The sequence below is a fragment of the Neoarius graeffei genome, chromosome 2, assembly GCF_027579695.1.
Source record: "Neoarius graeffei isolate fNeoGra1 chromosome 2, fNeoGra1.pri, whole genome shotgun sequence".
Lineage (NCBI taxonomy): Eukaryota > Metazoa > Chordata > Actinopteri > Siluriformes > Ariidae > Neoarius > Neoarius graeffei.
Genome location: NC_083570.1, coordinates 3761266 through 3775419, shown reverse-complemented (window position 1 = coordinate 3775419; position 14154 = coordinate 3761266). Strand labels below are relative to the sequence as shown.

The 14154-nt window shown below is 41.9% G+C and overlaps 1 protein-coding gene across 2 annotated transcripts; it reads left to right on the top strand.

The window, feature by feature from the left end:
- The first annotated feature begins 9953 nt into the window (after window positions 1–9953).
- Window positions 9954–13206, top strand: LOC132871621 (E3 ubiquitin/ISG15 ligase TRIM25-like). 2 transcript variants are annotated; one of them, XM_060905942.1, is made up of 6 exons: window positions 9954–10626; window positions 10980–11075; window positions 11234–11467; window positions 11600–11771; window positions 11970–12029; window positions 12144–13206. In XM_060905942.1, the coding sequence occupies exons 1-6, from the start codon at window positions 10036–10038 to the stop codon at window positions 12701–12703; spliced, it is 1713 nt and encodes a 570-aa protein (XP_060761925.1). In that variant the 5' UTR covers window positions 9954–10035; the 3' UTR covers window positions 12704–13206. The 2 variants fall into 2 exon arrangements, with proteins under 2 accessions (XP_060761925.1, XP_060761932.1); XM_060905949.1 differs by having other exon boundaries at window positions 12168–13205.
- The last annotated feature ends 948 nt before the right edge of the window (window positions 13207–14154 follow it).

The following is a 14154-nucleotide window of genomic DNA, read 5'->3' as shown; positions in this document are numbered from 1 at the left end:
CATCAGCTAAACATCTGGCTCGCTCATCATGTCTCAGTCTGAACTGTACACTCAGAAATACAGAAAGCAGTGGGAATCAAACCCTGAACTCAAAGGCTGGCTGAAACAGTGTATTGGGGATGATACACGGGCATACTGCCTAGATTGTATGGCTGATTTCTACACCAAACTTTGTGACATAAAAAAAAAAAACATGGCAACTCAAAAACATACTCAAAAGGCAAAGCCTTATAACAGTTCCACCCAAAGCAAGCTGCCATTAATGTGTAAAAAAATTGACTCTGCAAAAAAGGCTGAAGACACCATGGCATTAGCTATTGCTGAACACTGTTCCCTGCTGGCATGTGATCACATTGGGGAAGCATGTAAAGCTGCTTTCTCAGACTCCACTGCTGCTACTCACTTAAAATGCTTCCTGCACCTTATGGTGGTGGAGGCATAAAAACTGACTCTGCAAAAAAGGCTGAAGCCACCGTTCCAATTTAGTCAATACAAGTATACAAAATGCTTTTCCCGCATATAAACTATCACGTTCCGTCCCCATCCTGAGGAGAAATATCTGTAAGCTTCTAGTGACCTTGTAGGCTTTTAGTGACTGACCACTGTAACCCCCTGGCGTGTTGATGAGATAGTGATGTACATCAGGGTAACTTACGTCTGGCAGCTCATTACTTGAACAATCAAGCGCAGATTTGGTTTCACTCTTACTCGTCACTCCCCCCAGGATTTCACGGGCCTTTTTTGTGATTGTTGCGGGCTAAAATGTCTGATGTTGCGGGGTTTTTTTTTTTAAAAATTGCGATGAAAGTTGCGGTGCTTTTTAGGTTTTTGTTGCGATTACATTGCGGGAGGAAGTGAAAGTCACGAGAAATTGTTGCGATTTTTTCTTTTTGTGATTAAAATTGAGTGATATGTTAAATATTAAGTTATTACTGAAAAACTATTGATTAAAAAAACAGACACTGAGAAATGGTCCTATAAACAACTTTACCAATATAAAAGATTACCAGGACTACAAAAATGCAGAAAAATAGGCTTTACTTATCCAAATGCACCTCATCTCATCTCATTATCTCTAGCCGCTTTATCCTTCTACAGGGTCACAGGCAAGCTGGAGCCTATCCCAGCTGACTACAGGCGAAAGGCGGGGCACACCCTGGACAAGTCGCCAGGTCATCACAGGGCTGACACACAGACACAGACAACCATTCACACTCACATTCACACCTATGCTCAATTTAGAGTCACCAGTTAACCTAACCTGCATGTCTTTGGACTGTGGGGGAAACCGGAGCACCCGGAGGAAACCCACGCGGACACGGGGAGAACATGCAAACTCCACACAGAAAGGCCCTCGCCGGCCACAGGGCTCGAACCCAGGACCTTCTTGCTGTGAGGCGACAGCACTAACCACTACACCACCGTGTCGCCCCCAAATGCACCTGTTGGTTCAAAAGTTAAAGTGCATAGAACCTCACAGCACAACATGAAGTTACCTTAAAATATAATATAAATGCCTCAGCTTTCATGTCAGGGGCGGCACGGTGGTGTAGTGGTTAGCGCTGTTGCCTCACAGCAAGAAGGTCCGGGTTCGAGCCCTGTGGCCGGCGAGGGCCTTTCTGTGCGGAGTTTCCATGTTGTCCACGTGGGTTTCCTCCAGGTGCTCCGGTTTCCCCCACAGTCCAAAGACATGCAGGTTAGGTTAACTGGTGACTCTAAATTGAGTGTAGGTGTGAATGTGAGTGTGAATGGTTGTCTGTGTCTATGTGTCAGCCCTGTGATGACCTGGCGACTTGTCCAGGGTGAACCCCACCTTTCGCCCGTAGTCAGTTGGGATAGGCTCCAGCTTGCCTGCGACCCTGTAGGACAGGATAAAGCGGCTAGAGATAATGAGAGAGAGAGAGAGAGAGAGAGAGAGCCTACTCTAAACATACACACAAACATTAATCATGTTAGTCAGGAGCATGTTAGCATGCTGGCAGGTAGCCATGACAAACTATCCCTTTTGTCTCATTTCCACAGTGATTGTACAGGATCCCTCAGGATTCTTTACTTGAAAAATTGCAAGCAAAGGTAAAAATGTTTACCTCCAATCTTCTCCTTTTTGCTTGAGCATTGCTGGTTCGTTTCTTCTTTGATTGCTTGCTTTTGTGCTCGAATTTTGTTGGAACAGCGTCAGGTTTGATCGGAGCACAGAGTGGCGTATTTACCCGGCTGCCAACCCACTTGCTTCACACGCACAATCCACTCTCTCTGCCTCTTCTCCTCTTTTGGAAAATGGTAAAAACTTCTTCCTGAACCGGTCCTGTTGTCATAGTTCACTGCACAACAATAAGGTATGGTTTTTTTTGGAAATTCCCGAACGCGCGTCTGTAATCAAGCCGAACGGCAATGAAAATACACAGAAGTGGACTCAACTCGCGTGGTTTGTTTGGCTTAAATGACGTCACACGCCGAGTGGTCACGGAACTAGCCGAACAGAAATTTGCCGCGATTCACGCTAACTTATTTTAATTATTACTTATTAACAATACTTCTTGGGACCAGAAGAAAATTACAGAGGGTTTTTTTAACATATAAAGTTTCAAATGTGCATAAAATTAAAACCATTGCCTATGAGCTTGAAACTCTTTCCATCTTTTTGACAAACTCATGTTTCCATTTTTCTCTCCACAGCTGCAGCAGTTCAGATCATTTCGGAACCAGAACCACAGAGCAGACAAGAGTTTCTGAAATGTACATCTAACACACACACACACTTCACAAAAATATATTTTGTGAATTAAACCCAACATGTTCACATTGTTCAGTTTGTTTTTCTCTTTTATTTTAGATTTCTGTTATCTGACTCTGGATCCCAACACGGCACATCGTCGCCTCATTCTGTCTGAGAAGAACAGAGCGGTGAGAGGCAGTGAGAGAGAGCAGCGTTACTCTGATCATCCAGAGAGATTTGATTCCTGGCAGCAGGTGTTGTGTAAGGAGAGTGTGTGTGGACGCTGTTACTGGGAGGTGGAGTGGAGCGGTGATGATGGTGTGGACATATCAGTCTCATATAAAGACATCAGCAGGAAAGAACGGGATAATGAGTATGTGTTTGGATTCAACAATCAGTCCTGGAGTCTGCGGTGTTTTTCTTCTTCTTCTCTCTCTTTCTGTCACAACAGCATTAAGACTGATCTCAGAGTTCCATCAGCCTCCAGAATAGGAGTGTATGTGGATCACAGTGCAGGAACTCTGTCCTTCTACAGCGTCTCTGACACGATGAAGCTCCTCCACAGAGTCCACACCACATTCACTCAGACTCTATATGCTGGGTTTGGGGTCTACTTGCTTTCTACAGTGAGATTGTGTGATCCAGAATAAAAGTGTGTAGTGTTTTCTGTAAAATTCCTGCACATTGTTGCTCAGTCGTCTGTTTGACTAGAACACAATCCAGCTGCACAAAAACACTCATTTTAATATTTAAATTAAAACAGAGGAATAATTTAAAATAATTAAAGAGGAAATGTTAAAAATTAACTGTCAGACGTTTTTATGATGGTTTTTGGCATGACCCAACTGTGAGTAGAGCTCCTGAGCTCCCAATCGAGAGCCAGACACACTAACCAATAGCGGTGCCTCTCCAGCACCCTGGCATTTACCAGGGAGGCTGAGAAGTGTGATAGGTTTGGCTATATTCAATTTGCAAAACTGTTAAACACAAATGACCTTTAAAGGTGTTATAGTTTATAAATTTTTATTCCTTATAGTTGGAAAATAACCTGGAAGATATATAGAAATAACTTTTAAAAAGAAAGCAATGGATTAAGTTGCAGTTTTAGCAAAAATGTATTCATCTGCTGAGCAACATGTCTGAAAAACTGTGTTCTGGTCCAAAATGCTTGTCTGCGTTTGGACATGCTTTCTTTCAGTCATTTTACAAACACCATGGGCCACCATAGAACTTGGGGGTGGAGCTGTGTGAACATGGGCAGGAATCATATAAGAATCTTAGAACATCAAAAAAGACAAATCTTACCTAATGCACCTTTAACTGTCATAAATAAGCACCTACCAAGCTCAAAATTTGTAATGTCAGGAATATTAATGATTTGTCCTTAGAGTGTGTTAAAGGAGGAGCAGATGAAATCCCAGCAGAGACTCCAGGAGAAGCAGAAGAAGCTGCGGGAGCTGAAATCCTTTCGAGTCTCAGTAAGAGAGGGAATGATGGATGAGCTTTAAATGGACCTTCATATTTTGTGTGTTTGCTAACAGTCAAGTGCACAGACAGCAGTGGAGGACAGTGAGAGGATCTTTACTGAGCTGATCAGCTCCATGGAGAAAAAGCGCTGGGAGGTGACGGAGCTGATCAGAGATCAGGAGAAGGCTGAACTGAGTCGAGCTGAACGACTCCTGGAGCAACTGGAGCAGGAGATTGCTGATCTTCAGAGGAGAGTCACTGAGCTGGAGCAGCTTTCTCACACACACGATCACATCCATTTCCTCCAGGTAACACTCACTGTCTGATCTACAGAGCCAGCTGTTCCTCACACACTCTCTAAAACACCTCTCATTAAGGGAACAATAAATGTCCCTGTCTGACATCACAAGTGGGTTTTACATTTCATTTGCTTTCTGTAGGTTTTAGCTTCTGGATGTCGGTCTCCTCCATTTCAAAGACCATCATTTCACACATCCAGTGTCACTGTCACAACATGCTGCCATCAAGATGACATCTTTTTCAGGGAAGATCTTCCTTCTTTCAGCAGGATAAACTGCAATCTGCACATATTACAACTGCATGGCTTCAGAGTAAAGGAGTCGGTGCTAAACTGGCCTGCTGCAGTCCAGACCTGTCTCCTACTGAAAACATCTGGCGCATTAGGAAACGAAAAACATGACAAAAGGAGACCCCAAACTGTTGAGCAAATGAAATTGTACTGTATATCAGGCAAGAACGGGACAACATTTCACTTCCAAAACTACAGCACTTGGTCTCCTCAGTTCCCAAACGTTTACAGAGTGTTGTTAAAAGTAAAGGTGATACGACACAGTGGTAAACATGCTCCTGTTCTTTCTTGAACTTTCTTGAAATATGTTGCTGGCACTGAATTCAAAATGAGTGTATATTTTTCAAAAAACAAAATTTCAGTTTCACCATTTGATATGTTGTCTTTGTACTATTTTCAATGAAATATAAAGTTTCCAAGATTTGCAAATCATCACATTCTGTTTTTATTTATATTTTACAGTGTCCAAACTTTTTAGAAATGGGGTTATACATAATACCATCACCTTGCGTGAGTCTGACTCTCATTCGGCTGATGTGAGCACTTGATAATATTCTGATCCTGTTAGAGATTATCTGATAAATGTCAGGAAGGTTGTATTGTAGTTAGTGAACTGTTATTTAATTCAGCCGAGTTCAGAAAGAGTTCTGTATTAGAGCTGATTAAAATGCTGCAAATATATATTTTAAATATAGTTGTATTAAAATTAATAAACAAATCAATTAATGAAAAATAGTTGACAGATGAATTGAATATCAGAATAATCAGTAGTTGCAGCTCTACATTTTACTAAAATGGATTTGATTGGAAGTTTTAAATATAATTAAAGCACAGAAACAAGAATAATTGACTTGCTATCCAGTGAAAAGGAAAAAAAAACATGTTTTGTGATCTTTAAGATTTATAAAGAGCTCATTGTAATGATAGAAATGAAAATGCAGGCAATAAAAGTTTGGAGATTTGTTTGTGTTTTATAAACTCAGTTAAAGACTTTACTCCACTTCTGCTACTAATTTTCTCCTCATACACATTCACACTCATGGAAAACAACTGAAATAAAAATAATTAACACAAGATTCAGTTCATTCAGATTTATGAACTATATTATCTTTAGCAATAACTCCCAATACTAGTGACAGAGAGACTGTAAAATGTTCACCATGTAAAGCTACTGCACTCCATCATACATCACCATTCTACTCACACAGGCTAACCAGTTAGCATTAGGCACCAACAAGCTTTAAACATCACTAATGTACCGAATACACACAAACATTCTCTGCTCCAGTGATTTTAACAGCACAGACTCACTAAAAGGTGCCAAAATTTACACAAAATCACCAAAAAATCTCCATTTTTAAAGCCTTTAAAGACAGAAAATGGCATTTGGGCATTTCCACTACTGCTCATTTGTGCCCTCTGCTGGTGAAACTACTGTTCACACAATTCTCATCTCTGTCTTTCATTTCCTGAAATCTTCCATCATAAACTCTCTGACAGGTTTACAGAGCTCTCAGTGGATCTGCACCCTCATGTATTTCAGAAACCCTCACACACTCTGTTCCAAATCAGGGTTTTAAGTCACTAAATGGTTAATTCATTACTTTTTTCAAGAACAAGGAACTAAAAACTCTGGTGAATTTGCTCTCTGGCACGATGCACCACCACTGGGCTCTATATAACATCTGGAGAGCTCATAGGCTGGTCAGAGTGAAGCCAGCTGGCTGCCATCTTACCACTCCCATCGCGGAGAGGAACTCTCATTTAGGCTACTGGAAGCTGCACAAAATTGGAAAAGTTATTTATGTAGTTGGTGAAAAAATTTAGAAGAAAAATGCCTACATGTGCAGCAGTGAACTGTACAAATCGTCAGGTCAAAGACTGTAGACGGACATTTCACCTGAGAGTATTGATAGCTCGTGCGTGATCAGTTTTACACGTGTGTGCACAGCGCCGTTTGCGTGGACCCCCTATAGGAAGAACAAAAATATCCGTCTCATCATTTTGTCTGTTTTTGTTGAAAATCTGACACTGATATCTGGGATGAACACTGTGACTGGGTCAGATTTTCAATGGAAATGTCCCAGACTGGATCAAAGCCGATGTCTAGACGTGTTTGATATTGAATGTGAGAGCTCAAGCTCAACGGCTCAAATCCAAAAAGAAAATGAACGGAGTAAATTAGCCTCAGGAGCGTAAATGAAAGAAGGACCATAGCCTTTTGGCAGAAATGTCAGTGAGGGATGCAAATAAACAGAGAGGTGTTATTGTTCTAGTTGGGTCAGGAGTTATTTTCATTTCCCTCAGGCTAAGCACAATTGACTATGTAGATCATCTGCACATGTCACACCCACTTGCACAAATTGACAAAATGTGCACGATTATCTGTTTTATCTGCATGATTTTAGTTTAAATTGAGTGCAAGTACAGTTGTGCTCATAAGTTTACATACCCTGGCAGAATTTTTGCTTTCTTGGCCTTTTTTCAGAGAATATGAATGATAACACAAAAACTTTTTTCCCACTCATGGTTAGTGGTTGGGTGAAGCCATTTATTGATAAACAACTGTGTTTTCTATTTTTAAATCATAATGACAACAAAAAACATCCAAATGACCCTGATCAAAAGTTTATATACCCCAGTTCTTAATACCGTGTATTGCCCCCTCTAACATCAATGACAGCCTGAAGTCTTTTGTGGTAGTTGTGGATGAGGCTGTTTATTTTCTCAGATGGTAAAGCTGCCCATTCTTCTTGGCAAAAAGCCTCCAGTTCCTGTAAATTCCTGGGCTGTCTTGCATGAACTGCGCGCTTGAGATCTCCCCAGAGTGGCTCAATGATATTGAGGTCAGGAGACTGAGATGGCCACTCCAGAACCTTCACTTTGTTCTGCTGTAGCCAATGACAGGTCGACTTGGCCTTGTATTTTGGATCGTTGTCATGTTGGAACGTCCAAGTACGTCCCATGCGCAGCTTCCAGGCTGATGAGTGCAAATTTGCCTCCAGTATTTGCTGATAACATGCTGCATTCATCTTTCCTTCAACTGTGACCAAGATTCCTGTGCCTTTGTAGCTCACACATCCCCAAAACATCAGCGATCCACCTCCGTGCTTTACAGTAGGAATGGTGTTCCTTTCATCATAGGCCTTGTTGACACCTCTCCAAATGTAACATTTATGGTTGTGGCCAAAAAGTTCAATTTTGGTCTCATCACTCCAAATTACCTTGTTCCAGAAGTTTTGAGGCTTGTCTCTGTGCTGTTTGGCGTAAATTTTTGTTGGTCTTCCTGACCGTGGTTTGGTTTTAACAGAGCCCCTGATTTTCCATTTGTTAATCACAGTTTGAACACTGCTGACTGGCATTATCAATTCCGTGGATATTTTTTTGTATCCCTTTCCTGTTTTATACAGTTCAACTACCTTTTCCCGTAGATCCATTGACAATTCTTTTGCTTTCCCCATGACTCAGAATCCAGAAACGTCAGTGGCTGGATGAAAGATGCAAGAGTCTGTCTGGATCCCAGAAACTCACTCAGCTTTTATGCACACACACTGATTACAAGCAAACAGATCACAGGTGAGGACGTTACCTTTAGTAGCCATTCAAACCCATTTGTGTCAACTTCTGTGCATGTTATCAGGCCAAAATCACCAGGGTATGTGAACTTTTGATCAGGGTCATTTGGGTAGTTTCTGTTGTCATTATGATTTAAAAAGAGAAAACACAGTCGTTTGACAATAAATGGTTTCACCCAACCACTAAGCATGAGTGGAAAAGATGTTTTTGTGTTATCATTCATATTCTCTGAAAAATGGTCAAAGAATCATAGATTCTGCCAGGGTATGTAAACTTATGAGCACAACTGTATATTGATAAGTACTCTTAAATCAGGGTTGGTCATATTTCCCGGACAACGGCTTATTTCCCGGACGGCATCCGATCTATGATTTCCTGTACAAAGTCAATGGGAGACGTTTATTATAACAGCCTTTGTGTTGGAATAATAATTAAAGTGACTAAATTATATATAAGGGAGAAGAAATGAAAGAGAAAGATACACTGTATAAGAGAAAAACTGAAATAATCTCCATGAAAATAATTACAGTTGTAATAAAGAGACATTCAAAAACTGAAATGCAAAAGGTTAAAAAACAGTGAAGGGGAGCGCTACACAAATATGTAAGGAATGTGGGTAAAGTTGAGAAAATAAGAGGAGGTAATGAAATGGGGGGAAAAAGTCAGGAGATACTTTTCTTCGGGCAAATTTGATCAGATACCACGGTTTAACACATGAGCCAAATACACACGATGGGAAGGTAAGATGGCGGCCAGATGGCTTCACTCGTCTCTACAGCGGGGAATAGGCTCTGAGCTCTCCAGATTTTATGTCGAGCTCAGTGTACACCACCCACATAACGATCACTGAAATCACTGTGTGTTAAATCAACATTTTCTGACAAGGTTAATTATGGCAATAGTTTACCTGGGGGCAGCATGGTGGTGTAGTGGTTAGCGCTGTCGCCTCACAGCAAGAAGGTCCGGGTTCGAGCCCCGTGTGCGGCAAGGGCCTTTCTGTGCGGAGTTTGCATGTTCTCCGTGTGGGTTTCCTCCGGGTGCTCCGGTTTCCCCCACAGTCCAAAGACATGCAGGTTAGGTTAACTGGTGACTCTAAATTGAGCGTAGGTGTGAATGTGAGTGTGAATGGTTGTCTGTGTCTATGTGTCAGCCCTGTGATGACCTGGCGACTTGTCCAGGGTGTACCCCGCCTTTCGCCCGTAGTCAGCTGGGATAGGCTCCAGCTTGCCTGTGACCCTGTAGAACAGGATAAAGCGTCTAGAGATAATGAGATGAGATGAGATAATGAAATCAGCACTTTAAAGCAGTCCTTCTTACTGATTTTTTTAATAGAAGGATTGATTCAAGACTGAACAATAATGGATCAAAATATTCATAATGTGGTATCGATCCACCCATCCTTATGAGAAAGCTTTCATGTTTCATGAAGCTTCATCTGGCCATCATTATCTGTGTGTACTTCATGAAATTAATCCTAATCAGTGCGGCTACATGGGTTATATTTCTGCACTGAAGAGAGATGAACTAGTTAATAGAGGAGTGTTCATGACCTCTGTGTTTGTGCTCCTCCTCTCTCCATCTCTCTTTCACACACAGAACCAGGAAGTAACTCCTCATTTCGGAGAAAAAAACCTGATCTCTCTCTCTCTCTCTCTCTCTCTCTCTCTCTCTCTGTGATTTCAGGAAAATGGCTGAGGCCAGTATTTCAGTAGCTCAGGACCAGTTCAGGTGTCCAGTGTGTCTGGATCTCTTGAAGGATGCGGTGACTATCCCCTGTGGTCACAGTTTCTGTAAGGTGTGTATTAATGGCTGCTGGGATCAGGAGGATCAGAAGGGCGTCTACAGCTGTCCTCAGTGCAGAGACACTTTCACGACAAGGCCTGTTCTACGCAGAAACAACATGCTGGATGAAGTGGTAGAGAAACTGAAGAAGACTGAAGTCCAAGCCGCTTCTCCTGCTCACTGTTACGCTGGACCTGGAGATGTGGAGTGTGATTTCTGCACCGGGAGAAAACACAAAGCCGTCAAGTCCTGTCTGATGTGTTTGGCTTCATTTTGTGAAATTCATCTGAAACCTCATCTTGAAGACCCTACTTTGAAAAAACACACTTTAATTGGAGCCTCAGCAAAACTCCAAGAGAAGATCTGCTCTGAACATAACAAGCTGATTGAGATCTACTGTCGCACTGATCAAACCTTCATCTGTTATTTGTGTACGATGGAAAATCACAAAGGTCACGACACCGTCACAGCCGCAGCAGAAAGAGCTGAGAAACAGGTGAGAACTAGAAATCTTTCCAGAATTAAATCATCTTAATTATAGTTTCCCATCTAGAAACAGGTGCTTTAGTCAGTGATATGATTTGAACTTTAATTTCAATGTGTGTCTCAATCAGAAGGATTCTGTAAAAGCTGATTAAAATTGTCTGTGTTCTGGTGAACAGAGTGTTAAATTTATCTTCAGTAATCGTTGTAAGCTGGTTAGACCAGTTAGTGAACATTTCTCGTGCGCGCACACAGAGTACATAACATTCACAGCTGTAAGAAACAAATGTATGTCAAACTGACATTAATATGGAACCAGTTCGCTCGTACTGTATAAAAAGCTGAATGTATTTTATTTGTCCTCAGAGTGAGTTAAAGGAGGAGCAGATGAAATCCCAGCAGAGAATCCAGGAGAAGCAGAAGAAGGTGCAGGAGCTGAAACAGGCTGTGAACACTATAAAGGTGAGCAGTGAGCAGAGACAGAGCTGCTCCTAGAAACACACACAACATGGACAACGAGTCATTTACAGTCCCAGTAAGAGAGGGAATGATAGATGAGCTTTACATCCTGTGTGTGTGTGTGTGTGTGTGTGTGTGTGTGTGTGTGTGTGTCCTAACAGCTCAGTGCACAGAGAGCAGTGGAGGACAGTGAGAGGATCTTTACTGAGCTGATCAGCTCCATGGAGAAAAAGCGCTGGGAGGTGACGGAGCTGATCAGAGATCAGGAGAAGGCTGAACTGAGTCGAGCTGAACGACTCCTGGAGCAACTGGAGCAGGAGATTGCTGATCTTCAGAGGAGAGTCACTGAGCTGGAGCAGCTTTCACACACACACGATCACATCCATTTCCTCCAGGTAACACTCACTGTCTGATCTACAGAACCAGCTGTTCCTCACACACTCTCTAAAACACCTCTCATTAAGGGAACAATAAATGTCCCTGTCTGACATCACAAGTGGGTTTTACATTTCATTTGCTTTCTGTAGGTTTTAGCTTCTGGACGTCAGTCTCCTCCATTTCTCAGACCAAATTTTTGCAAATCTGGGATCACTGTCCATCAACATCTCTCATTTGATGGAGTGAGGAATTCTCTCTCAGATCTGAAAAAGAGACTCGAGGAATTCTGTGAGGAGGAATTCAACAAAATCCCTCCACATGGTAAGAGGAGCTGTTCCTGCTGGAGAAACACAGTGATGTGTTATTTCTTAGCGATGCTCCTGCTTTCTTTTCTGCAGACACTTTATTCACCCGACACTTTGAACTAAAACACTGATTTAAAATGAATAAACTGACTGGATCACTTTAAACTCTTTCCATCTTTTACACAAACTCATGTTTCCATTTTTCTCTCCACAGCTGCAGCAGTTCAGATCATTTCAGAACCAGAACCACAGAGCAGAGAAGAGTTTCTGAAATGTACATCTAACACACACACACACACACACACACACACACACACACACACACACACATACACACCTCACATAAATACATTGTGTGAATTAAACCCAACATGTTCACATTGTTCAGTTTGTTTTTTCTCTGTGATTTTAGATTTCTGTTATCTGACTCTGGATCCCAACACGGCAAATTATAACCTCATTCTGTCTGAGAAGAACAGAGCGGTGAGAGACAGTGAGAGAAAGCAGCCTTATGCTGATCATCCAGAGAGATTTGATTACTGGGAGCAGGTGTTGTGTAAGGAGAGTGTGTGTGGACGCTGTTACTGGGAGGTGGAGAGGAGTCGTGATGGATTTGTGTTCATATCAGTCTCATATAAAGACATCAGCAGGAAAGGACCAGGTACAGAGTGTTGGTTTGGATTCAACAATCAGTCCTGGAGTCTGTGGTGTTCTTCTTCTTCGCTCTCTTTCTGGCACAACAACATTAAGACTGATCTCAGAGTTCCATCACCCTCCAGAATAGGAGTGTATGTGGATCACAGTGCAGGAACTCTGTCCTTCTACAGCGTCTCTGACACGATGAAGCTCCTCCACAGAGTCCACACCACATTCACTCAGACTCTATACGCTGGGTTTGGGTTCGACTGGGTTTCTGGTTCTACTGTGAGATTGTGTGATCCAGAATAAAAAAGTGTGGAGTGTTTTTATGTAAAATTCCTGCACATTGCTACGTTGTTGTTCAGTCGTCTGTTTCACGAGAACACAATCCAGCTGCACAATCGGTTCAGGCTGCCGATGTCGTGTTCATCCCATATTCAGCCTGGATGATGATTGGCCCACAGATAGAACCTTATAAATCCAGGTTTCTTTGTGAGTTTGGGATTTTTATTCAAATATTACAATCAAAGCTTTGCAGAATAAAAGATAAGAGCACAGGAGAATAAAGTTTCCCCCAGTGATGGAGTTTCTGTGCTGAACTCATTTTCAGACAGAAGCTTTTAATACTGAGGTCAGGATGTCAGCAAGCCGCTGGATTGATACGCAACGGGGGTTTTTCTCCACTTTGGATGGATATTTTTAGATTATTTAATCTGTGGGAAATAACTACAGTGTCTTAAATATGTGTTTGTGAAAATCACTGTAAACCTACAACTGACTTTTTCCTCCAAAAAACATCTCTTTTAATGTTGTCATATATTTGTGATCCTTTTCATTTTCAATAAAATAAAGCAACAAATCCGTTACAGTTCTCTGTTCTGATTGGTCAGAAGGTGTTGATTAATTTTCCGTAACATCAGCTCTGACAGTGGTGCATGTTCATCCCATACAGTTTTAAAACATGTAAAGAAAGCAGTCCAGGATTCATTCTGGTATTTTTTAACACCTGTTACTTTGGAGAGATCAGAACCAGATTGAAATTTTAATATTTATGCTTCAGAAACCTGGCTAGCTGTTCAAACATACCCTCAACGTGTCACAGCTTGCTTTGAGCAGTTTAGCAGTTAAACAGCTTCAGCAGTTGCTTTGGGCGAACTGCAAAAGTGTTGAGATTCTTTTCATGAGGGAGAGCTGGCTGAGAGCCAGGCTCATGGGCGGGACTGATGGCGACTGCAGCGAGGCGCTCATCGCTTCCGTATACGAGTTAGTCTGCAGAGGGCTGGAGCACTGAATAAAACTCACAGATACGAACAGAACACGGCTGAGTTTAATAAGAAACTGAAGTCAGCACACATGCATTAACAGATGATACAGGCAAGATCTCAGTCAGGTTTCTGATCGCGCCACTTTCTCAACGCATGTTTAATATAGTTCTAATCCCATATCAGATCTCCTACTCTAACATCTAATAATAAGAGTTAATATGGGATGGCCTTGGGCTGAGGTGCCCTTGAGCGAGGCACCGAACTCCCAACTGCTCCCTAGGCGCTGTTAGCATGGCTGCTCACTGCTCTGGGTATGTGTGTGTGCTCATTGCTCACGTGTGTGTTCACTGCTTCAGATGGGTTAAATGCAGAGAGGAATTTCACAAGTGTGTGATGAATTAAGTTGTGCTTTCTTTCTTTCTTTCTTTCTTTCATAACATGGCTGAGTTTAATAAGAAACTGAAGCCAGCACACATGCATTAACAGATGATACGG

Coding starts and splice junctions, on each gene's coding strand:
- LOC132871621 (XM_060905942.1), top strand. CDS start 10,036: ATGGCTGAGGCCAGTATTTCAGTAGCTCAGGACCAGTTCAGGTGTCCA. Junction 10,627..10,979: donor CAGAAAGAGCTGAGAAACAG/GTGAGAACTAGA, acceptor ATTTGTCCTCAG/AGTGAGTTAAAGGAGGAGCA. Junction 11,468..11,599: donor ATCACATCCATTTCCTCCAG/GTAACACTCACT, acceptor TGCTTTCTGTAG/GTTTTAGCTTCTGGACGTCA.